We start from the raw sequence: 24,798 nt of genomic DNA, 5'->3' as shown, positions 1-24,798 counted from the left end.
TTCTTGAGCGTGAAAGAATTTCAGGACAGTGAATCAGTAACAAGACTGTGTTTTGTGTTGATTCCAAGTTAGTTTGACATGCTGTGAATACACTATTCTTCCAGAGGCAAAGGTCCCACAGCAATGCGCTTCACGGCATTCATAGTAAGATGTTTTTTTTAGAATATTTTAACGCATTTTTATAATCTATTAAACAGAAATGACCGCATTAACATATCATCAAAACACAATAAGACACTTAATATCTTCCTTCACAGTTGGCAGTGCTTTATACAACGGCACCCTGCTCTGGGGCAAATGTTAAAATTGGTGTTCCTGAAAACTACGATGGCATTTTCCCATGGTATCTGGCCAAGGTAAGGCACTTCAGTTCATTTAAAGTCAGTATCATATTTTATTGAATATAACAACAATAATAACAAAACTGCATAGGCATCTAATTTGAAATGTTTTATGAATTTTTAGAATATATTCAGTTTGAGGGTTAATCAATTCTAAGTTTAAATCACAAACAAGTATTGAAAGATTGAAGTTTTTTTTGTTGTTACAAAACTGTTACAAAATCCAGTATCCAGTAACCAGTGTAGAAATAACTATAAAACATCTTGTTTTAGAGCAACTGTAATTTGTCCATCCACCTTCAATACCCACATCCTCTATATTCAGGACATTGAGATGGAGCCTGTATAAAATAGCCTATCCAATTTTTAATTATCCATCCATCTATCCTTCTTCTATACTGCTTCATCCAACTCAGGAGTGTGTAGCTGTTTAATCAAGTTGAATGGAATGTCTATTCAAAACTTCCCATGAATGAAGACAAACTTAAAATAAATCCATCTTACTGACATGCAGCTTTTTGAGTCTGTTGTAAATCTGGTGATCATCTGCATTTGTTTACTGATTTTTGCTTGTCTATGCGTTGACGCTTAGGTAGGAGGCAAGCCAGAATTGCATCTTTTTTTTTCTCTCCTCCCATTATTTCTGCACTCAAGGTTGAAAATGTACTGTATGAGCACGCTGCCGTCATCACTGCACTATAATTGGCTCGCTCATAATGCTTTTCAGCCGTCAGACCCAGCCTCTGCATTTGGTCCAAATGGGTAGCAGGCGGGTTGTTTTTTTCATACGTGTCACTCAGACGTTCTCTGGATTGTGCAACAGCACAAGTGTCTGGCACTTTAATTGGCCATATTGTGACGTCATCCCATCTCAAATGAGGCACAATTATATAGAAGCTATTCAAACTTCAACCGAGTTTCATTAACACTTCACTCACTCACCAATAGTGCGTTAATGGACAGAATGAGTGATAATCGCCTCACTTTGTCTTGTAAATGGAATGCACACAATTACTGCCTCAGATTTATTCAAGGTAGAACCTTTCTGCAAAGCTCTGTTCAACAAAGATGTCTCTTCTATTAATCTAATTTCTTAAATGACAAATCTTGAGAAGCTTACCAGGCACTAAAGCGCTACAGACATACTGCAGAGCCACTATTGGGACTGGGGACTGCCACTGACTCCAAATGTAGATCTTTGGGTTCTGGAATATTTTTGCCGCAATAAGACTTTCATTTTGGAGATTCAGAAGATGTAATAAATAAGGTTGCTCATTCTGGCTAAACTTTGATTAATAGTCTTGCCTATTTATATGACCATCTTGTCATCTACACAAGTCGAAAGGCAGGGTACTGACAAAAACATGAAAGTCAGGGCGAAATGGACATTTTATTGTCAAAACACTGCTTAAAAAAACAAAACTAACATGGTTTTATGATAGTTACCTTTTGGTCTTCAGCCACCGAACTCATTGATTTCTAATGGGGTGTCCTGATTGACTATAGGTTAAAGTTGAATCGGTGATGACTGTAGTAATAGTTCCTTACACATTATGCATTCGTACATGGCTTGGATACAAACAGGAATGCAAACAAATTGTTTTCTTTTTTTTTGGTTTGTTTGTTTTTGTTTCCATTTCTTCAGCTCCACAGCTTGCCAAGTAATTACAGTGACCTGGTTGTAACAGGAGATGATGAAGGAATCTTTGGAATTGATTCTCAGTTCCTGTATGCTCTAAAACCACTGGACAGAGAGAAACAGCCATCTTACTCTCTACAGGTAGCATACCATGTTGCTTCATATAATGTCACTTGTATACCTGTCTCTGATGAGTCATAGCCAGCTCAAATAAATGTCTGGATATGTATCAAATTGACATTGTAAATTTAATATGTTTAATGCACTTGGCTCAATATATGAAGAATTAAACGCTTATGGCAAACAATGTGTGTGTGCGTGTGTGTGTGTGTGTGTGTGTGTGTGGTGCAGGTGTCCTTCAGAACGTCAGTGCATCGTCAGAGCTTCACGGTTGAAGTGTGTGTCATCGACAAGAACGACAATGTGCCTGCCTTCATCGAGGAGAGCATGAGAGGCAGTGTTCAGCTCGGGCTTCTTAAAGGTATGGGAACCTTGAGCTACAATGCAACTGTGTTATATATATTTCAGTCATTTTTTTTTCATTCCGTCACTGTTGACATCTTAATATTTGAAATACCTGTAACATAATCATTAATTCCATATTATTCCATATTCTGCATTGGGATAATTAATGATAATGGTTTAGTAAACTGAATCAGTTCATTGTTGATCATACTGAAATTACCTTTTAGCTCCCGTGTGCAAGGTTCAGATATCACACCAGCCTTGACTCAATGATCAAATGTATTTTCTTTGAAATGTTTGTGATCAATTTCAATTTAACTGCCATTTTGAACATTGCAGACAGTAGGATTGCATCATAGTATGTGAAATTTGGGGATTTTCATTTGCCACAATATCTCACCTTGTGCGTTCCATATGGGAAGAATATGGATCTTATTATCTGAATTGATAACATTTTCTGGACACATTTACTATTTTGTGACTCCTTTTGTTTTCCCATTCCCATGGGGTTTTTTTCCGCATCACTCATCACTCTCAGGGATCCCATTCATGCAAGTGGAGGCGTTAGATCGTGATGACCGCAACACTGCCCATGCTGAACTGCGGTTCAGCCTGATGGAACAAACTCCCAGGATTCCCTCCAGCCAAATGTTCTTCATTAACTCCATCACTGGAGAGGTTTCTCTCACGGAGGAAGGTAAATCTGGTTCAATGGCTGCTAGGTTTTTCTTCCACAAATAATGCAGATATGGCACAGCACTCATCATGTTTTAATTTACTGTAGCTGTCTTCTCTACAACTTGAAAGGCCTGTTATTTTCATACACTCACTATTTCTGTCGTATATGCCATAGAAATAGAACCACATACCAGTGGTTTTTATGTAATTTGTTACTTTGCTATAAATTGCTTCTTATATCATGTTGCAAATATATCAGTGTCAGCAGAAACTGCATGTTGGCATGTTAAAGTTTTTTTTTTTAAATGCTCATGTTACATTTCTGAAAGTATAGAATCAGTATAGCCATTACATAATGTCTAGACCTGAAGTATTTAGACATGTCCTTCAGACTCAGCCTAAGACTGTGCCTAAGAGCATGCAGTCTGAATTAAAGTGATGGACACTGTATTAGTGCCAAGTCTCAGCTTTGATGTCAGTAGGAATATACCAGCTTTTTTAAAAAATGGGCGTGTATTTCTGCCACGCTTATGGCACATTAGGGACTCCTTTCAGAAAGTCTTGTGAGGTTATGGTGTTGAAGCCTGGTCTTGATATTTTAACAAGGATACATATTGAACATGGAGCGATAAAAGGCATTCGTCTTTACTGTAAACATTTCTCTGTCATGTTCCCCTCGCTCCATCTGTCTGTTTGCCAATTTCAGGTTTTCCATTCAAACACCTGCTGAAATATTGATTATGGCAAACCAACAACCTTTGTTATCTTTCAGATTGATTCTATCTATTTTGAGCCTCATTTAGGTGTTATCATCTTCTCTCGCTTGCACATTGCACTCTAACACTAACACCAAATGTTAACCTCAGAGGCAGCTCAGAGCTCCAGGTGTGGGTTGTTTGGCACATGAGTAAGACACAGCTGTCTAAGACACGTTTAGCAGGTAATTGTCTCATTACATGTGAACGCTTTCAATTTTGGTACTTTAGGTAAAAGACTGTAATTCACATCCACTGCCCCCAGTGAGCCTACATAAATTGAAGTCAGGATGACGCAGAGAGATACAAGAATAAAACTAATCTGAATATCCAGATAGATATGGACTGAAAGGAAGCCTAACTACCAGATAGAATGACATACTTCTTTAAATGACAAATTTTAGCAACCTATTCCTGTGCAATTATGCAAAAGTAAAGAAAGAAACAATTGAACAAAAAAAAAAAAGAACTCGTATACACACAATGTAGTGGATGTATTCTGGAGACCTTTGGTGAAGTTTAATAAGAGGTCTCTGACACTATTGCTGATTTCTACTCGGCAATTCACCACGGATATTTGCTACTTGGTTTTCAATGTCATCATTTATCTAAGGGTATGGTTATGATGTGCTGTTTATGTTTTACAGCTTACATTTAGACGAAAAAATACAAAACATTAAAAATATAAAGTAATGAAAAATATACAGAATTGTTTTGAATTGTTTTTTGTGATTCCTTAGGACAGATTAAAGGATAGGGAGTAAACTTGGTACTGCTATGAATCTCATTCATGCTGTGAGTCCCTGAAAGAGGCTCTCAAAACCCAGTTGCTCTGGTTGTATCAAGAAAGGCATCAAGTGTAAAAAAAAAAAAAATCTTGTTTCAGAAGATTCCAGAATACAGCAGGTGAAAGTCTTTCTCATTGTCTGTTGGACCACCAGGTGCCTCTACTCTGGACCCGGAGATGTGTGGACGATACAAGCTCTCAGTGATGGTGAAGGACATGGCTGGAAAGGTGAACGCCTTCTTCACGACTGGCATAGTTACTGTTGAGGTGACCGGAAATACCTGGGCGTCTCCTGACCCTGTGCGACTTCAGGAGAACCTCCCAGGCCCTTACCCCATCCCCATCTCACAGGTGAGAAGTTAAAGCTTTTGCGTATTAGTGATTTGACCCACCTGCAATAAAAAGCACTCCTTTGATTTTCACTATGGATTATGGAAACAGCTTTAGCTTAATGCAGTTGCCACTATGATATCATGTTACTATAAAACAAACATTGTCGATAGCGCAGACTGAGTGAAGCGGCATCGCGTTGCTTGTTGCTGTTTTTAGTGCCTCACTGGACCTCCTAAGTGACCAGATACTAAATTATTGATGGTGTTCAAATGCCATGGATCCTTTCAGGCTAGCTCCTGACTGAGTCACTTAGGCCCTCAGAATCAGTCATTGGTTCCCTCTCCCACCCACCACCACTCTGCGGGACATTATTCTAATGCTATCGCTTAACATCCCCACTCAATACATCCAACATATGACATCATTTTTAAATATATTGAACAGTTCTCTATAAATACATCAGTATGTTATGTCATCTTTATTGACTTGCATGTTTAAACACGTATTCGGGGAGTATTTGGCTTAATAGAGTCTCAGATTTTGTTGGAACCAGTGTGTTTAGCAATTTCACTAATTAATGCAGTGACAAAAACTAACAGTACTTAAAAAAGAAAAAAAAACCTGAGTCATTTCACTCAAAGCCCTCAGCTGAGTGTTACATTGTCTCTTTTCTGTCACTGTAAAGTGACTGTCTTTCAAACATGAGTTGTGAACTATTACAAAAAGCTATTTTCTCAATAATAATAATTCAGATTTTCAGATTTTGACATTTATAGATGTACACCTAACACACTATATTTCAGTTTCTTTTGAAAATAATCTGCCAATATCTTTTAAATGACATTTCCTGCCCATTCCCAAAATTATTAAAGTTTATGCACATTTGTGGAGGCGTTGACTCTCTTGTTCTACATTATCACTCTACTGTGATGTAAATAATCTAAAATGACCTTATCGCATATTACTAAGTTTCATTGGGTCCATGGTAATAACCTATTTTCTTTATTATATATTATCCATATCAGCTTTATGTCTATTAATAATTTAAAGGTCCTTGGTGGTTTTGAAACTTTTGAATAAGGTTAGATGTCAGTGGAATTATTCATATTTTATGCAATGTTTTATTTTTGCAGCTGCATACAGACTGTATTGTTCTTTCAGCTTCATGCTGTGCTACCGAAAGGACAGAATAGCACTTTAAAAAGTTGAATTAAATGCCCAGTGTAGCTTTTCAGAGTCACTGTGACCACAAGGTACATAGCGATACCTCCCTCCCCTCTTGTTTTCTCCCACCTCCCCCACACTCGCCCTCAGCCTCTCTTCTCTTCTGTTCTACCACCCCCTGCCTCCCACTGAAAATGTGTGGATTCACAAGCGTAGGCACATTTTTGCCTTATTTTAAAAGACTAATTCAATTTTACAATAACGTTTGTGTTGCATTTCTATAACATAACAGCGAATGATATCAACCACAGCTTACTGCATCTTAAAGAACAATTCATTTTCAGTCTTTAATGCCAACAGATCTGTGTCCCTGTATACAAATGAGACAGTCGAGAAACATTTCAATGAGCTGATTCTCGACATGTGTGTCTTAATCCATCATGAAAAATGTGTTAACAGAATGGAAAATGAAGTCTTTGTTGTTCCATTACAGAAGCATCAACTCGAAAGCCATTTAGTTACAGTATCCCATTCACGCTCACAAATCACACCAAACTGGATTAGGTTAATGTGGTCCTTATCCAGGGGAAGCCTCATCTCGCCCACATTGCTGATTGTACTGCTGTGCGAAGCGGTAGGTGGTGGGACTAACCGCTGATATGACACATACAAAACTGATCGTGTTCAGGGACTCAGTCTATGTTTCTCACCTCCTCGACTGACTCCTCACGTAAATGGAGCAGTCACGTCCACATCCAATCAACAAATATCTTTTACGTGCTGACATCATTCACGGTGTGACCAATGCTGAAGTCATACTGCTGGTTTACAGATTTCATGTATCTCTTCCTGAAAGTCTGTTACGAAAGTAAGTCACTGTCATTGTTCTGATTCTGCAGAATAAAATACGCTTTGGGTTGTCATTTTGATATATGTCATCCAAGCTTGTTTTCAACATTTTTCTGTTTTCACAGTTCTAAAAGTTCACTTCAATCTGTCATCTGTTGCTTATGTTTTTGATTGCATGAAAATCTTGATAATGTAATGCACTCTGTAGAACTACGTGAATAGTAATGCAATTTATTGAGACTTTGAAGTGGACCTGGGCCTGTGAATGAATGAGTCAGAGCTCTAAGTGGCATTGAATTGTCAGTTTCCACAGGGGGATGTAATTTGATTACTTTTTGTGGAATTAGTTTGAGCTTCACTGGACCTTCGTCACTTCCTCCTAATCAGTGTTTAGTATTGCAGATGATGGTGGATGTAACACCTCAACTTACATCATTCACCCAAAGTGATCTCATGTTGTGAATAGCTGAAACATTTAAGCATCTACGTACAATAGAGATGCTCATGTAATCAGTTCTCTCGAAGTATATTCCAGGGAAGGAGTAGCCCACAGGTACAAGTTCATGTTGTGATATCTAAGCAGACTGAAAGAACATTGGTAAACATAGACTTGTGTCAATATTGATAGGAAATAAGAAAGAGTGGTAGTGAGGCTAAGAAACAAGGTACATATGTCAGGAAAAGAAAGAAAAAAACACAGGTGGTGTATATACACATGTACAAATTTATATAGACAATTCCGACAAGTGACATTTCACGAGTGCTGATATTTGGGTCTCTATATTTGATATTGGGATCTCTCCACCGCGCAGGATTTTCAATGTTGTTAATGATCCCAACAACAGGGTTGCAAGAATAATACTGGTTATATTATATTTGCTTCTGTGATTGCCAATAAGGTAGGAATGCCAAATACACATGAAGGAATCTACTGTAATATAGAACACAGTAACAAAGAAACGTGCTGCAAAACCTTTGTGTTGTTGGCAACAATTTATTTTCCTACACTATTTGTGTTGGCATAGACCAAACCAATTAAAATAATACAGTCTTATATGGTAAATAGATATTTAATGGACATTATTTAGCACACATTTAACAGTGTCAACAAACTTGGTTTGACAGATCCACCCATTTGCTCTGACAATCTTTCAAAAAACTTGAAGGTGAAGATGCAATGGTGGTCACCAAATATTGGGGTTTGATGTCTTGCTCAAGGCACCTGAAATGCATTAAAAATACAAGGAGGTGGATCAAACCACCAACATTGGAAATGGAAGAAAAACCTGATACTGACACATACTGGGCCACAGCTGCCCCAAAGCAATATTGCACTCAAGGTCTTGCTGTGGTACTGAATCACCCTGACTGTGATTATGTTCAGCGCTCCTCTGCCTCATGCATGCAGCTACAAGTACTATGACCAAAGGAAGTGAAGTTCACAGAAACATGACAAGATGCTTGTGCTAAAAATAAGCCAGGAAACACAGGGGACTTGAGACAAGAACATCAGATGACTAGGAACAGAGAACAATGTGCGAATCAAACACTGGGAAAGCCTAAGCCAAAGGAAGACTTCAGGAGGACACAGAAAGCCTATTCACTGTTAGTTTGATTTCTTTCACCTCCTCGGTTCAACTCCAACATCTGTACTATTCTGTGGCTCACTCGTTATCACTGTGATCAATTTATGTTCAGCAACCAATATCACACAGACAGTTATCAAAGTGTAACGTCATAACTCAAGGGTTTGTGAAACGCAAACAGAGCATCAAAAGGAACACAGTTTGATAAATAATGGAGTAATGGCCAGATGGTCATCTCTACTTTATGAGGAGATAGTGGGAGTGTTGTGTTTAAAGATTGATTCCACAATGAGAATAAAAACAAGGTTTGATTTTTAAACAAGACAGCCCTCTCATATCTCCTGCTTTAATATGTGTTGCTCATCTGAATTACACGCAATAATATTTCTTTCTGTTATCTCACACTATCTTTTAAATGGTGTGTAGATAGTCTTACAAAGATATTATGGTAAATATTCAGTGTTTGTCATGTCAGTATCATGTCTAATATTCATCCATTTGTTTCTAATACCCACTAGTAGGAATATCATGCTGCATCTTATTTTACTAGAGACTGAATGAAAGGCAGGGTACACCCCAAATCAGCACAAGTATTCAGTTAAGTGATTAACTGTGATTAAAATCACAATTAACTGCTTGGATCTCAGTATGATCTGCTTGAAAATGGACTGAAATATGCACGTGGAAATCAAAATTGCTACAGTCGACTGCCTGCGAAGCATTTTAATTCATAATCAACAACCTCTTCAGCATCTTTGATGTTTTTGGCCTCGCCTGATTTTTTAATTTAATGCAGAGCATTGTATCACGCTTTGAAAGTCAGCTTTTGATTACCCTCCAGACTGCCTTGAGAACTATGTAGAAACATACACAAGCCTCTTTGACACAGCTCAAACACAAGCGTCAGAGGAGCCAGAACATGCTCTGCAAACTCAAACACCGATGGAGGCAAAACCGATTATTTCATATGAGTTTTGTATAAAAGATTTTTGTTTATTTTATTTTTTTTAAGAACAGGCACTCATAATTTATCAAATATCTTTAAAGTCCTAAGGTCCGGGAGCACACCATAACACTGGAAAGACGCCAGCTGTGTGAAGGGGCGCTCTGTATACAGACTTTCTGGGTTTGGGCAGCCATATCCAAAACAAGGGAGGAGAGTGTGACAGTGAGTTGAGGAGATACACATGCCCTGGGTGTGCATCAGCTGTGCTCTGACTGGGCTCCTGTCCTTGTTGGGTGCTGTTTGATGACTACTTGGGTTGTTTCAGCCCCTCTGCACAGCCCTCTGTCAAGGGTTGTAAAGCAGAGTGGAAAATCCCCTCCAGCCTGCATAGTTAGTTTTGGCTATGCTTTCTGTTCTCCATCTTTGTCAGAGGATTTGTTTGGCTTCTTATCGTGTAAACAAATGGAAGTTCAGCTTTGGACTTGAACAGCTCGTTCGTTTGGTCGCAAAGCTGTTTATGTTTGAGCTGCATTACTTTTACTCTACAGTTATGTTTTATTTACTTTTGCAACACTTTGATATATTTGATTTTGTATTCATACAAAACTATTCTCCGGTCATGTGTGTTAATGTAGGTCAAATGGAGTGGAAGTCAGGCCGAGTACAGTCTGGAGGGGGAGTTTCCAGAGATGCTCTTCACCATCAGCAGAGAAGGAGTCATTTATCTTAACGCCCCCCTGGACAGAGAGACACAAGACCAGGTCTGTACATTCACTGCAAAATACTGTATAAATAAACCCTCTACGTTCAAATAACTAAAACTGAGAAGCTACTTCAAGAGTGTTGCCAAATAAAGGTGTACTTGTGAAAAATGTCCTGAATATATGAGTAATAATCATGACATTTGCACTGACCACAATTTTCTGGAAAATTACAGCGACAAATTGGTCCTAGCAGGTTACCAAGTGCCTGCAGACAGCACATTTACTACCCCTGGTCTAAACAGTAGCGATGTAGGTACAGCATTGATCATTTCTCATAGACTGAATTCTTAACTTTGGGATAGTGGATTGGGGTTTGATGATAGAAACAGGTGACAGTGTAACCATTTTTCAGACTTAATATAGCGTTCAATCTGACTCCAATATCCATCCATGCATCTTCTGACCCTGCATTATCCATACGAGGGTCTTAAGGGGCTGAAGCCAGATTTTAATATCCTTTGCAATTAAATCCGCACCGTTCCATGTGGTTCGTTCAATTGAATTTTCTGCAGGTGACAACAACAAAAAACAGAAAGACTAAGTGGCAGATATGCACTGCACTCATCAGGCTTCCATGCTGTTCTCTGAAAGGGGACTTTAATTAAATCTTGTCACATTACTTCCACCTTAATAGTCTTTTGACTGAAAGAACCTTAATCCACTCCATCAAAGCAAATTACTCATTACAGTGCACTGCAACAAGGTAATCAATAAAACAACCTAAAAAACAGAAAGCTTCTCTGGTGTTCTTTAAACACATTCATATTCACTTGAAAGGCTCAAGCGCCACAAAAGACGGAGCTATAACACAGACTGCAAGCACGTTGCCGTTTCTATCCTCTACAGTGATTTATTGCAAGACAGACAATATTTCATTTAAGTTATTTCTTGTTGGTGGAGCTTTGTCTATAGTTGGAAGAATTGCCAAACCAGCTTCTAATTAGTGTTTCAACATAGGTCACGATTTTCAAATTCATTTTTTAAAGGTTTCTTCATGATATAAACATGAAATGAATCGCTGGATATGTTTAAAGACCTTCAAATCCCAGAAGTTTTCCCAGAGTCCCAGAGTTGAGTTCCCAACCTGGTGTGAACTCAACTCAACTCATTTTACACTCATACTGGCAAATCTATTGGAAAAACATTTTTTAATAAAAACTTTGGCATTTTAACCAGCTAAAAACTCAACAACAGCTTTTCAAAAATATAATTGCATATATAAAGCAACATTACAACAAAAATGACTCAGTTGTGGAAGGATGTTGATCTGCACCAGGGTGTTAACAGCGGCTCCCACACCAGTGATTTTATTTAATCCGTCCACACTTGAAAATTGTGAACTTCCACTAAATAACAGTAACACATCCCTGATGATGAAGTGACCACAATTACTTGGTACTTTGTTGCATAACCGATTCTCTTTCTTTGTGGCTTTACCTCCATTGTGACTAACATTAATGTCCTCTTTGGCTTTTTCAGTTCCAAATCAGTATTGTGGTTGAGCGCCCAGATGGTAGACAGATTGCCAAGCCTGTGGAGTTGAGGGTGATGGTGGGCGATGCCAATGATAACAGACCCACCTTTCCACAAGCACAGTACCATACTGTGGTTAAGGAGCTGGCCGCTCGAGGTAGCTAATCTTTTTATTGAAAATAAATTATGATGTTATGTCATTAATAGTGAACATGCTTGACATCATTACTTTCAAAAATGTGTTATTGCTAGTAAAGTTTGGGATTTTTCTATAGCAGTAATATCAATCATAATTGACCTGTATTATTTACACTTACGCTATGATGACAATATGGCATTACAGACAGGCAGTATTGACATTGTCTTGTATTGACGATGTGTGCTGGATATAGAAAGCAGTTTGGGAGGACAGGGAGCGCCCCATTATTCTCCCACATGATCATAAAATGATAATGTGCTGTGACACATTAGGTAGTTGCTTGCAAGCTCTATTTTGTAAATGCTTTGAGCAATTTGATCCACAGAAATGAATTAGATGTCACAATCTGTTCATCTAAATGGAATTCCTGAATGAAGACTAAATGCCATAACCTTTCTCCCCCATTCGCATTCATGTTGTTACGTGGCCATCTAATATAGTAGTCTAAGATCATTTTCATTGGCTGTAGTAAACATAACTGTGCAACTTTATTCAAGTGTAAGCTACAAATTCCACTTTCACTGTTCTTTATATGTGTATTTTTCCCAGGGACAGAAATCCTGACAGTGCAGGCAGCCGATAACGATGATCCAAAGACTGACAATGTGCGGATCTTCTATCGTCTAATTGGACAAATTCCAGAGAGTCCTCGCGCCCTCTTCAGAGTGGACCGTGACTCAGGGGTCATCTCAGTCCAGGCAGACAGTATGGAGGGCACAGCGCCACAGTACACTCTGACCATCACTGCTGAGGATGCTAAAGGTGATTCTGTACAGATGCAGAACACAGCCTTTCTCGGAAGGTTTCTCTGATATGTGATATTTAACTGACTGTGGTTGGTGTCATACTTTCTCTTGTTTGACAGGCAGAAAAACACTATGCTGCAAGAAAATGATAAAGGAACATAAATCATATGTAGTGCAAGTGAGAACATTACAACATAAAAATCATGAATGGATTTTCTTTGCTACGTTTTTGTACATTGCTAGTTATGTGTTATGGGAAATGTTTTAGGCTCCATCGTGACTCCCACATGCGAAGATGCATTAGCTATATGAGCGTGTGCGTCAGTAGCTTTGTCAATTTGTTAGCATCCAGTGTATATATGCTTGCCACTGGGGTGACAGATGATGTGTTCTGTATGACTCATGGACTCAGGGTGTGATGGAGGCAGGATGAGGTACTTGCTGTTCCTTAAGCATATTTTATTCGTGTGATGGACTGACCCTGAGTCACTAACCAAAGCCACGACGATATCCCTGGCAGGTCTGAACAGCTCCTGCACTGTGGTTGTGACCGTTCAGGATGAAAACAACAACCCACCAGTCTTCTCCCAGCATGAGGTACGAGAGCACAACATCATCCACACAGATATCAAGACACACCTCTGACGCAATGTTTGGCCTGTGGCATCACAGCATTAGCATTGCAAAAAATACAGACTACAGTATATAAAGAGGCTACTAGATTGTAGGCTGTGGATGCACCCTGCAGGACACTGATCTAATTTCCCTGATGGGGAATTAGATATGCCCCTTAATGTTAAGCTTATAGTGATGGCACATTGTTATTGGAGGAGTTTTTTTCAGTGTTTTGTACTCTAAGTGGACAGTGTTTTTAGAGTTTAATCTGATAAAGCTTTCTTTGGAGACTTGTTTCCACTCATTTATTTATAGCGAAATCAACATCGCGATTGCAGAACGCCCTCCAGTACCATTAAAATGTTACAGATTTTTCCAGATTATGTAAGGACCTGTGTTGTGTCAGCTATTACTGTGTCCCAAGAATGTTTGTATTACCCAATTCTTTATTTCAGCATCTTACATTAGCGCTCCTCATTCGTAATGTCATTTCTGACATCTTAAACTGAATTATTCTTATGTTCTTACCTGACCGTCATCTGCATCACATTTAGAATATCTGAAAATATTTAATTGTTACTTTCAACACCTGTCTTATGGTTTAGAGGTCCAGATGAGGCCACGTCATTAACGCCGCAGTTGCAGGCACAGCATGAAACAATGCAGTGGTTTCCCTCATTCTGGCGTAGGTGGTGATATGAAAGAAATGAACTAAAGATAGGCAGTTTCAGAAAATCCCCTCACTTCCACCCACAGCATGTGCTGTATAATGGGAGAGATTTAAAAAGAAAAAAGTCCTGCGGGTTGGGAACGAAGTGGGAGAATTATCCTGCTGTGATAATGAGTATACAGTCTTCTCTGTTCACTGTTTTCGTTCCCAGACCATCACAGATTTGACTGACTACACAGACATAATGATCTGTGAAGGAACGCTTTATTTGGATCAAGGAAGGAAGTCAGTCCCTGGAAACAGCAATTGGAAACAAGAGACAGAAGCATTGAATACACACTTAATAAAGTATATTTGTCATAATGGTATTGCTCAACGAGATGCTTTCCATAAAAGACGCAAAGATATAAACCACATGTTCTTCAAACAGTGAAGAATTTCAATTCAAGCTGTCATAAACAAAAGTACACTTACTCAGATAAACACTATGAGATACACACACACACACACACACACACACACACACACACACACACACACACACACACACACACACACACACACACACACACACACACACACACACACACACACACACACACACACACACACACACACACACACAGAGAGAGAGGTGGAAAATGCTCTTGAGCAGGTCACGCCTGAGCAGAGCAGCTTTTTCCATGGCAATGTGAAGGCAGCACTATGGGGGGGTTGATGTGGGAGGTGAGTGGTGACAGGAATGGGTTCAGCAGCCCTGCGGATGGGGCAGCAGGATCACAGGCATGACTGCTTCACTAGAGGACATCTGTGAGTGGCAGATTAAACGGCTGTCTAAACACACTGAGGTTTGTGAATAAAGGTCAGCTCACACCAGGAAGGCAAGAGGGGGCAAACATACACTGCCCATGCAGTCGCATTATCGTCTCGTTTGAAAATTGGATGGTCGGTCACCCGTGACTGTGATTGGAGGCCACAAACCTGCCACATCAATGCTTTTTGAGCAAGAGTAGAAAATATTTGGTATGGAACCGGATGAATTCTTGTTCTTTAAATATCATGTGTAGTGCAGTCAGATTGTAATATATTTGTTACACTAAAACCTCTACAACGTTTTTTTTTCTCTGTGTATGATTGCATGTATTCCTTAAAGCCTTTGACACCTCCACTTGCAAGATAATTTTTAGATATGAAAATTCAATAATTGTTCAATTTCCATATTATAACATCACTGTCCTGCACAGGGCTAGGGTTAGGGTTAGGGTTATGAATTTCACAATGAAGTATACACAGGGAAGTTGTGTGTTTAAATATTTAAAGCTTTTGAATGAATTTGTAAAGAAAACAAAAAAAGGGGGGGGGGGGTGTCTGATCTCAGAAACAATGATCATGTTTATGTCTATATCAGATACAGTCACAGTACTGCTGGTTAAATGAGGCAAATCCTGTATTTATTAGCAGGAGAGATTTCTACATCTTGGTCAAATCTCGAATGGATATGACCTTTTCTAGCCCTCCAACTGATAAGCTTAACGGCTCACTTAGATTTTCCAGGAGTAATGTGAATGCCTAATGACTGCTAAAAAGGAACATTAAACATTTCATTTGTTAATTTACAGAATTGATAACACTGAACACTGGTATTTCGTTCTTATTTTTCGTACTGATGGATAGTGTTTGAGAAGTTGTGAGCTGACTATTTGAGCACCACTTTGTTAAATGTATTCTTTAAAAATCCAAATTGTTAGAGTTTTATCTTTCAATAGATGCTCTCCTCTCAATCGTCATGCATTTGTCTGCCTCCTCCCCATAGTATGGACCATTTCACATACCGGAGGACGCCACGGTGGGCACCACAGTGACAGCTGTGCTGGCGGGGGATGCAGATGTTCGAGGTGGAGACAGCTGGAAGGTGGACTACCATTTAGAGTCTGGAAACGAAGAAGAGGTCTTTACATTAGTGACGGATAAGCAGACCAACGAGGTCTCACTCGTGCTTTCGAAGGTGAACAGCTAAAAAATCCTTGTGACTTTTTGCACACACACACACACACACACGCACACGCACACGCACACGCACACACACACACTAGAGCATCTTTTGGTTTGCTTACCACACAAATCAAGGTCAGACTATTTAAACGCAGTCATTGCAGTTAAGTCCAAATTATACTAACTTAATTGTTTTTTAAATCCTTTTTAGGGTAAGAGAGAGTAATAAAACCTTCTCCCAGGGTAACAAATATTCACGTCAAAGACAATTTTTGGCTCTGTGGCCTGTATTTTTCCTTGGTATGTTTGCAGTTTTAACAGATCATTCAGTGGCAGGCCAAACCAAAATACAGATGAAAATAAACTTTATTAATGTTGGCATGATTGGAATATTACAGTGTATATTTGACAGGCAAAATAAAGGTCAGAAAACAATATTCCAATACGTCAATACTACAGTTGTGCAAACCACAAACAAAAGCTGAGTTCTGATGCCAGTGGAATATTGTAGTCCAATAATCTTTCTTGTTCCCAGAGCACATCACCCTTCGCTTGCCCCCTTTAATCCAGCAGGGTGTTTCAGGGGTGCATGTGGGAACAAGTCCAATCCGATTCAATCCAACTTTATTTATAAAGCCAAAGTGCTGTACAAAGAATAGATAAGATATAAAAGTTAATATGTTTACATAAAACAAGTGTGTCTACATGTGAGTGGGTGTATACACTAATAGCCTGCTCTTTGTAAGTGGGCCAGGCAGGAGACGGTCTACGTGATGAATGTGATTGAACAGCAAGTTACTCATGCTCCTCTGAGGAAAAGCAGACCACTGGACCCTAAAAATGGTATCAGCGTATTATTTCAAATTGCTCTGTTTTCTTAGTGGTGATGTCACGCACAATGAATTGTTGCTGAGGCTTTTGTACTGACCTTGTGAGATACTCCAGTTATTAACTTTGCATTGCTGGAGGAATATTGTTGTTTATTTGGCTCATCCTTGTAAAAAGTAAACCCATCACAAGAAATTTCTCAGTGGATTTAAATTAACTTGTGTAAATACAGTAATTCATGGTGTTACAGTGTGAGCTCAGCTCCAGAACGCAGACACATTTCATTATTAGAAATTACACACTGCTCACAGCCCAAGTGAATAATTAGGTTGTGTGAGTAGACACTGATGGCGGCTTAACACATAGGCTGCTGTTTGATGTAAATGTACTATAAACTAAAGGACGTGAGTGAATTGAATTTGGTAGGTAAACTGTTGGCCTGTGGTATTACATCAAATTATATAAACTACTTTGATAAAGATGCATTAAGAGAAAGCTCTTTTTGAAGTTAATTTATGAGCGGACATTCAACAGGTAAATTTGTTTCTTGACTTTGTGAACCTTGCTAAAATTATCTTCTACACTGTAAACCCGAACAAGCTCACAGAACTCAAAACTTCTTGTGTAACAGATTATGCAAGAATATCTAAGTGATGTTGTTAAATGTTTAAAGATAATATTTAAATAATTTATTTTATATTAACTCAAAACATTTCATGACATCACTTAAATATTCTTGCGTAATCTGTTACACAAAAAGTTTTGAGTTCTGTGAGCTTGTTCGGGTTTACAGTGTATGGTTCCACAGCAGGGATTAAAATATCTAGAAATATGTAAGATTTAACACTGGGAGAGTGTTTCAAAGTGTTTCAATGTTTTGTTTTGTAACCAAACCCAAAGCATTGAAATAATTATGTCACATAATATTATATTGTATTTTAAACTGGTCGCAATCTTTAGTATACATTGAATAATATATTAGGTATTCGGATGATATGAACTTAATCAATGAATCCATCTATATTGATATTTCAGCATTCAGACAATGCAATGTAACTCAAAGTGTTTCACAAATGATTGAAAAATATTTGCAAACATACATGTGTATAAATACACATGCACAAATGCAAATGTCGAGAGTAATACAATTGAACAAAATTAAACGAGACCCTTGTGTGCCTGAAACATAGATAAAAGCTAACTCACATAAGGTACAATATCAGTGTGACTGTTTCAATCAATAGAGTTTGAGTGTTCATGATTCTCAGAAAAACCCACAATATAGCACACAGTAGGCAGTAGTGCACGGGGAGTTTTTTAAGTGGTTGAAATAACTGACGATAGCCTCTGGAGAGTCTGTGCACATGAACTGAAGCACTGATACGTGCTGACTCGCGCAATGCGTCACTTCCAGTCAGCAGCAGCAGTGCTCATCTGTCCTCCAAGGTTTGCACTTTTCCCCTAGCAACAGAGACACATTCAGCACAAGCAGCATGATGTCAGGCGATGCCGGCTTAATATGTCTGCTTTTATGGGAAGGAAGATCTCATTTAAGGGTACAAGTTGACAGGAAATAGAAGCCTCAGGGGATGAGTCAAAAGATCACGTTAGAATAGTCAAATTCATAGGAAATGGGGATAAAATAATGGGTTTCATCAATTTACCTTTGCTGGTTTCGGTCACATCTGGAATCCTTGGGATCTTTAAATGTGTGACAAGTATTTAATTCACTGACTGAACTGTAAACACTATAAAACCAAAATTAATCTTTCCAAACTCCCACTCTGAAACTGCCATTAATCCGTCATACAAAGTCAGCAGGTCACAGTGACTATTTTTAGTGTCCAGATTAAGTTAATCCTATCATATGAGTCTGCTTCTCCTAATTTTGGTGCAAATATAGAGCTAAATGTGGATCATACTGAAAATAAGTAGACATATTAAAGTCAACGCCTTAGTCTATTAATATGTGTGTGTGGGTGGGGTGTTGTTGGGGGGGGGGGGGGGGGGGATTCTATTTTACATTAAGTCTCTTGTTCATTGAATGAATACCTCAAAGTTTTAACAATAACGTATGGCAATACGTCCACATTCTGTCAAGGTATTTACTGCATAATCACACTGCATTTGCACCCATACTAAACATATAAAGGGAACTATTGAAATGGGTGCACATCAAATAATGTTTCAGTGTTTTTTTCCTGTTACAGAAATACCCAGTAGATCCTGTTTCCTTTGAAAGGGGATTTGACTATGGGAACTCTGCTGTCCTTTATTCCATGGAAAGGAACTTTTTGTGGGGATTTCTCTGTACTTAATAGATTCCAGAGAAATTTTGACTACATCACAAAAATTTCACTTCAGTTTGTATACTCTGAGATGTTGTATGGTGTTTAACAAAAAGACATTCCAAAGCCCTGTAGTTCCAAATCCTAGTAAAATGTGGCTTTTAAGCTTAGTGGTAGTGACATTTCTTGGAGACAATAATACAATGTTTTGTAACGGTTTTAATTTTATTCATTCTCACACTGCTGCAAAGCAAAAAGGAGGCTTCCAGAATTGGCGTCTAGAAAGATGTGTGTGAAATTGATCGACAACTTTCAATTATTGTATTTTCTCTCAGGTTTTGGATTTTGAGCGTGAGAGTGAGTACATCTTGGTGCTCAGTGCCCAGAATCCCGTGGCTCTGGTTCGTGGTCGATACGGACCTGCATCCACAGCTACAGTGTCTATTTACGTTGACGATGTAAACGAGGGTCCGGTCTTGTCTCAAAGCCATTATGAGGTGACGGTCAGAGAAGGGGAGGAGCCAGGGCGAGTTATTGCTACCATCCGAGGTTACGACCCCGACTCCCACCCAATAAGGTAAACAATTCAGTATGTCGAGATGCGCAAAGCAACACATTTCTTATTTATATATATATATTTTCTCTACCTGTATTTTTTTTTTATGAAGATATTCTCTTCAAGGAGACACGAAGAAATACTTTTCAATTGGGAAGTATTCTGGTGAACTAAAAACTGTACAGGCTTTGGACAGAGAGGAAAACAGCACGTACACCATGGCAGTCATTGCAGTGGATGGACGTAAGTTAGTTTTAATTAAACTATTTCATTCATAATACACTTTTATGTATGTTTATTAGTTGAGGAGAAAATCCTAATTTGCATTAAAAAGTCACTACTTGTTGGAGACACGTTTTTTTCACGATTCCTGTGTTCATCACAGGAAACTCTTCCTTATCCGCATCCACCCTGGTGACTGTCCAGATCCTGGATGTGAATGACAACAGCCCCGTGCTTGTTGGAGACTACTCCTGGAAGTACCTGTGTACTCCTCGCTGGGAGGACCAAGCCCTGGTGCTCGCTTCACGAGACAGTGATGGTCCACAGCATGGCGGAAGGCTCAATTTCTCCCTCCGCAGCGATGCCACAGTTCGCCGAAACTGGAAACTAACGCCCATAAATGGTGAGATGACGGCAGACGAGGCGAACTCAGTCACCTCAGAGTATACAATAGAAGTCCGATGACTCATTTTGAAGAGAACGGACAAATGCACTGTCACATTGGCAGATATTCTCTGCTTATCTACTACTTTTCTACACTGATTTGGTAGATTTAACAAGCTGGAAGTACAAGGTGCCAATTGCAATCAGAACAATATCTGGAATGAATATCAAATAGGATAATACGAGTTTCTGTTATTCTCCAATCAAATCAAGCATTCATTATACTAAAGTACTATGTTTGGATCATGGTTGCCAACATGGTCTCAAGGCCAGCTGGGGTGCAGCCAAGTGGATGTTATTTCATATCCAAATATCTTTTAATGAAATGACCTCTTTTCAGAGTAGACGTTTATACTTGTCATACTTTGCAGATAACAGGTGTATGAATAATAATAATTATTATTATTATCATATGCCTCTGCAAACATGCATGTGCAAAAGCAGAACTTCTCCATGGAGAAATGTTTTTTGCTGCTTTGACATGTCAAATGTCCACTGTGTTAAGCCGCACCTGCTAAAATGCACATCACGACACATCATCCCACCATTTTGGAACATTTAGGATGAAGACGTGAACATTGTGCACATGTGCACGTTCCAAGCAAACTGCGACATACGCTCGGATTAATGCAGACTGATTTAATGTAGGAAGTTAATTTATTGAGGAGGACAAGTTGTCCCCAGCCAGCTGCAAGGTCAAACCATGCTACATCTCTGATTGATGCATTTTTAAATACAACCAGTGGACATTCAGTTTGCCAGAGGGTGACAAATGTTCTGAGTTGCTTCGACTTACATAAATGTAAGTATGCAAACTGCATTCCAACGATCAAAGAAAGTGGTGATTTGGTCCTGAAGATTTGCAAATTACCATGTTCTGGCTTCAGCCCGCATCATTTCACCAGCACTGTCTGCAATGGGAGGTATAACGCAATTATGCTTTTTTTGTAGTTATGCACAGCTCGTGTTGGGCTTATTTAATGCCAACTATTTGCGGCTATGACGTCTGTCATTAAGTCATTCAAACAGTTGAACCACTTCCCTCTCAGCGTTTTTTTTATCTTTTTCTTTCACTCCCCTGTTCCTGCTGGTATTGATTGAGCCCAGCTGTAATTATATCTTCTATGTAATTTCTTTGGCGTCACTACTGGTTTCCTGCCAGCTAATGGAGGCTAAAAGAGGAATCTCCCAGAATGCTTTGCACCTGGTCACAGGCAGTAATGGCTGTACCAATAAATGTGTAGTTGTGTCAGTATAATTTTGTAGCAGAATTGCACAGTTTGAGTGGCACAAGCCCAACGTTTATTGAAAAGGAGATTGCACCTCTGTGATAAATCCATTCATCTAAAAATCTTTCACAGACTTGACGGTTCTTTTCAATGTAGAACTTAAGTTATTGAGCCAGCATGCTCTTATTCCACCTAGATCTTCAAATTACTGTTCATAGTCAAAAGGAAAGGGAAACGTTGCAACCGATCTCCTTGTGTCGCATTTAATAGCACATCAGTATAAAATACATTTCAGTGTCACTGATGCTGGACGACGTAGGTAGTCACACGTCCATCCGATAAACTGTTACATCAGAGGTGACAGAGTGCAGATAGAGGATAACTGCATTATATACGTACATTAACGGGCTCTATATATAAGGGCTGCGCAGCTTGTGTTTTCCCGAACTGACAAATGGAACATGAAGGGGAATGACGGTAAGGTGCAAGCTTAGAGTTTAAGACCCCCTGATAAGACTTCAAACAGCCTGATAAAAGCCTTCTCTTTGCAGAGCAGAGTTTCTACGTCATGCAGCCAGGCTTATATTTTAGACTGATGTGGAGAGATAAGATAAAGAGGTACAAGCTCCAGATCACTGCATACAGAGCTCCGTCTGTCTCTTACAGTCTTTGTGTGTTGTGCAGATATGTGGCTGTATGGATGTGCTTTTGATTGATATTTGCCTCATTGGTGGTTCAAGTTAATTAAGTATGATTAGTTTGAATTTAGTTAGTTTGTCTCGTTTAAACAGGGCAAAGGTTTTTATCTTGAGGGTAGAAGATGTTTGTTTGTTTTTTTTTCTTGTTTTTTATGTCTATTCTTCAAGGTCGGCAGGGAGTGACATCCAGGGTCCATGGGTTTCTTAAAAATACAGTGTCGCAGTGGGTCAGGAGGCTTCCCTGTTTCTGGTAGAATGATGCAATGATTTCAAGTCACATGAACCCATATTGTATCCTCATCAAAACACTGACAACATGTTAAGCCGAGATGTATCGCCACTATCAAACTCATGACTGGTTTATATTTTTTATGAAACATTAACCAGTTCAGGATATATGGTCCATGTTGTATTATAATATAATATTCATTTATAAGAATTTTTAATCATTGCATCCTGTTCAAACACTGAGCTAGACATAAGAATCTTAATAGGACAAGTAACTACATATGGTTACCTTAAGCTAATGACTTTTCTTCCAGAAAGGTAACTGTTAGATGTTAAAACAATTCCAGAGCACATCATTTGTTTCAAAAAGATCCGGACATTAGTACCATATGATGTGAAATGTTTTTGAAGACAACCAGGGTGCGTTTTAGTCTATTCATCTGTGAAACTATTCATTTTATTCAGTTTTACACTTGCCAACACATCTTTAATAGATATTACTATCATTTATTGTGTTTTCAAGGAACGTCATAAATGCCAAAGAGTAAATATTAAAATATTCTTTTGCAACACTTGAGTGCTGAAACTCTAGACATTGTAATGAGAGATTGATAGAGGGTTAAAGTCCTAAACAGCTTGTGTCATTTAGGAACGTGTCATTTTCGGAACCAACAAGCAAATATTGTGCGTTTCAGATACTCACACCAACCTGTCTTTAAACATCCCACACCTGGCCCCGGAGGTCTACACCGTGCCCTTCACCATCTCTGACAGCAGCTCTCCTCCCAGGAGCACCTTCATAAACCTGCCAGGTAACGCTGACACCTATGAGTTGCACTGAGTGCATGCAGGTCATGGCACAAAGTGCTGGGAGAAAAAAGCAAAGCGTGCTATCTTGATCCTACCGCTGCTCCAGTGTATTCCTGATGTATTTCAGCTTTACAAATGATTTTTCCACATTTGTGATTACTTCGCTCTCCAGAAACTGTGATCTGTCCAGTATAGCCCGCTGACAGTGTATATACATAACACAAGATAAAACATCAGCTAAAATGAACAGGTTTGTATAAACTATATGGCTAAGAGAATAAAAAGTGCTTAGGGTTTTGTTTTGTTTTTTTGCTTGTTTCTAAGGAAAATACTAAAACAACAAAAAAAAATCACACGGAGCAAGTAAAAGTGTAATGTTGTGTTTTTTGTATGTTATTTTGGATTATGTCTATAATACGAAACATATTTACATTCATCATCAAGTGTAATTATGATTTCATGTCCATTTAACATATGCTGTGGTCATAATTTGCCTAGAATTTCTGTCGAAACTGAGCATCGTTGTAAACAAGCCAATGATTCCTTGTGGACGTGCGTTTCCTGTTCAGTCAGAACTCCTCTGGGGTTAGGAATCATTTATATGTGACTTGTTTTTGTTGTCCTGGTTTCCCTTTCTGACAGTCACAGTGTGTCCCTGCAACGTCAGAGGAAACTGCAAAATGCCTGTGAAACAGTTGGAGGGCATGCCGACCATTCAGTCGACAGTGGGCATCCTGCTCGGCACCTTCGCAGTCATAGGTACGCACAGAGGTTGAAAAAACAAAGACGCTGCCTATACTTTGTCCTATTTTCTTCAAGAAAACTTGCATGATGTCATGTTTTTCAAGGCTTTGTGTTGTTTTGTATGTCTGCATAACTTTTATCCATCTTTTCCAGGAACTATCCTCATTGTGATCTTTGTGAGACTCTCATACCAGAATCCTAAAGAACAAAGTAAAACTAACCAGGAGAGAGTTCCTCTGAAGATTTCCATCTAAGTAGGATAGTCCTGTGCACTTCGACCTGGTTACTGAAGCAGGACAACACTGTTTTTAGAGCACTAAAATTTGTTTATTGACCATCACTGTTCACAATGTGTTTAGTTTAGTTCATGCATCCTAATTGCTTTGGCCTGTGCCTCGGACCAAATGTCGGCTTATGCTGAAGGGTTGTATTTAGTATTTTCATCATTGCTGTGGAGCCACTGTTTTCAACTACTGAGATGAATACTGTCATAAGCATGTGTTGATAAAATAACGCTATAAACAAAATCTGTGATTTTCATGGAGAATAAAAAATGGTAATAACATGACAAATATATTTATGGCTCATACATTTTGGATTTTCTGTATCAAATACAGGTATAGTGCCTTACACTTTTTTGCACTGTATTTATCTATTATCTCTCATATAAAGCACAACTGAATAATTGAGGATGATGTTGTTTAGCTGGAATCAACTCCTCTGGAAATGATGGAAAAGAATAACTAGTT

At 38.8% G+C, this 24,798-nt stretch overlaps 1 protein-coding gene across 1 annotated transcript; it reads left to right on the top strand.

Annotated features, from left to right (window-relative positions):
- Positions 1-123: 123 nt before the first annotated feature.
- cdh16 (cadherin 16, KSP-cadherin) lies at positions 124-24,303 on the top strand (the record flags this gene model as incomplete). The annotated part of the gene is made up of 17 exons (XM_080497871.1): positions 124-144; positions 258-356; positions 1,987-2,121; positions 2,332-2,461; positions 2,984-3,142; positions 4,820-5,016; positions 10,179-10,304; positions 11,787-11,937; positions 12,529-12,741; positions 13,246-13,322; positions 15,824-16,015; positions 19,454-19,695; positions 19,787-19,917; positions 20,060-20,299; positions 23,191-23,307; positions 23,948-24,064; positions 24,203-24,303. The coding sequence occupies 17 exons, from the start codon at positions 124-126 to the stop codon at positions 24,301-24,303; spliced, it is 2,448 nt and encodes an 815-aa protein (XP_080353997.1).
- Between the last annotated feature and the right edge of the window lie 495 nt (positions 24,304-24,798).

This window comes from Blennius ocellaris (assembly GCF_963422515.1).
Source record: "Blennius ocellaris genome assembly, chromosome: 1".
NCBI classification, from domain to species: Eukaryota; Metazoa; Chordata; class Actinopteri; order Blenniiformes; family Blenniidae; genus Blennius; species Blennius ocellaris.
Note: the sequence above shows the minus strand (reverse complement) of the source record. Positions and strands in the feature narration are given on the sequence as shown.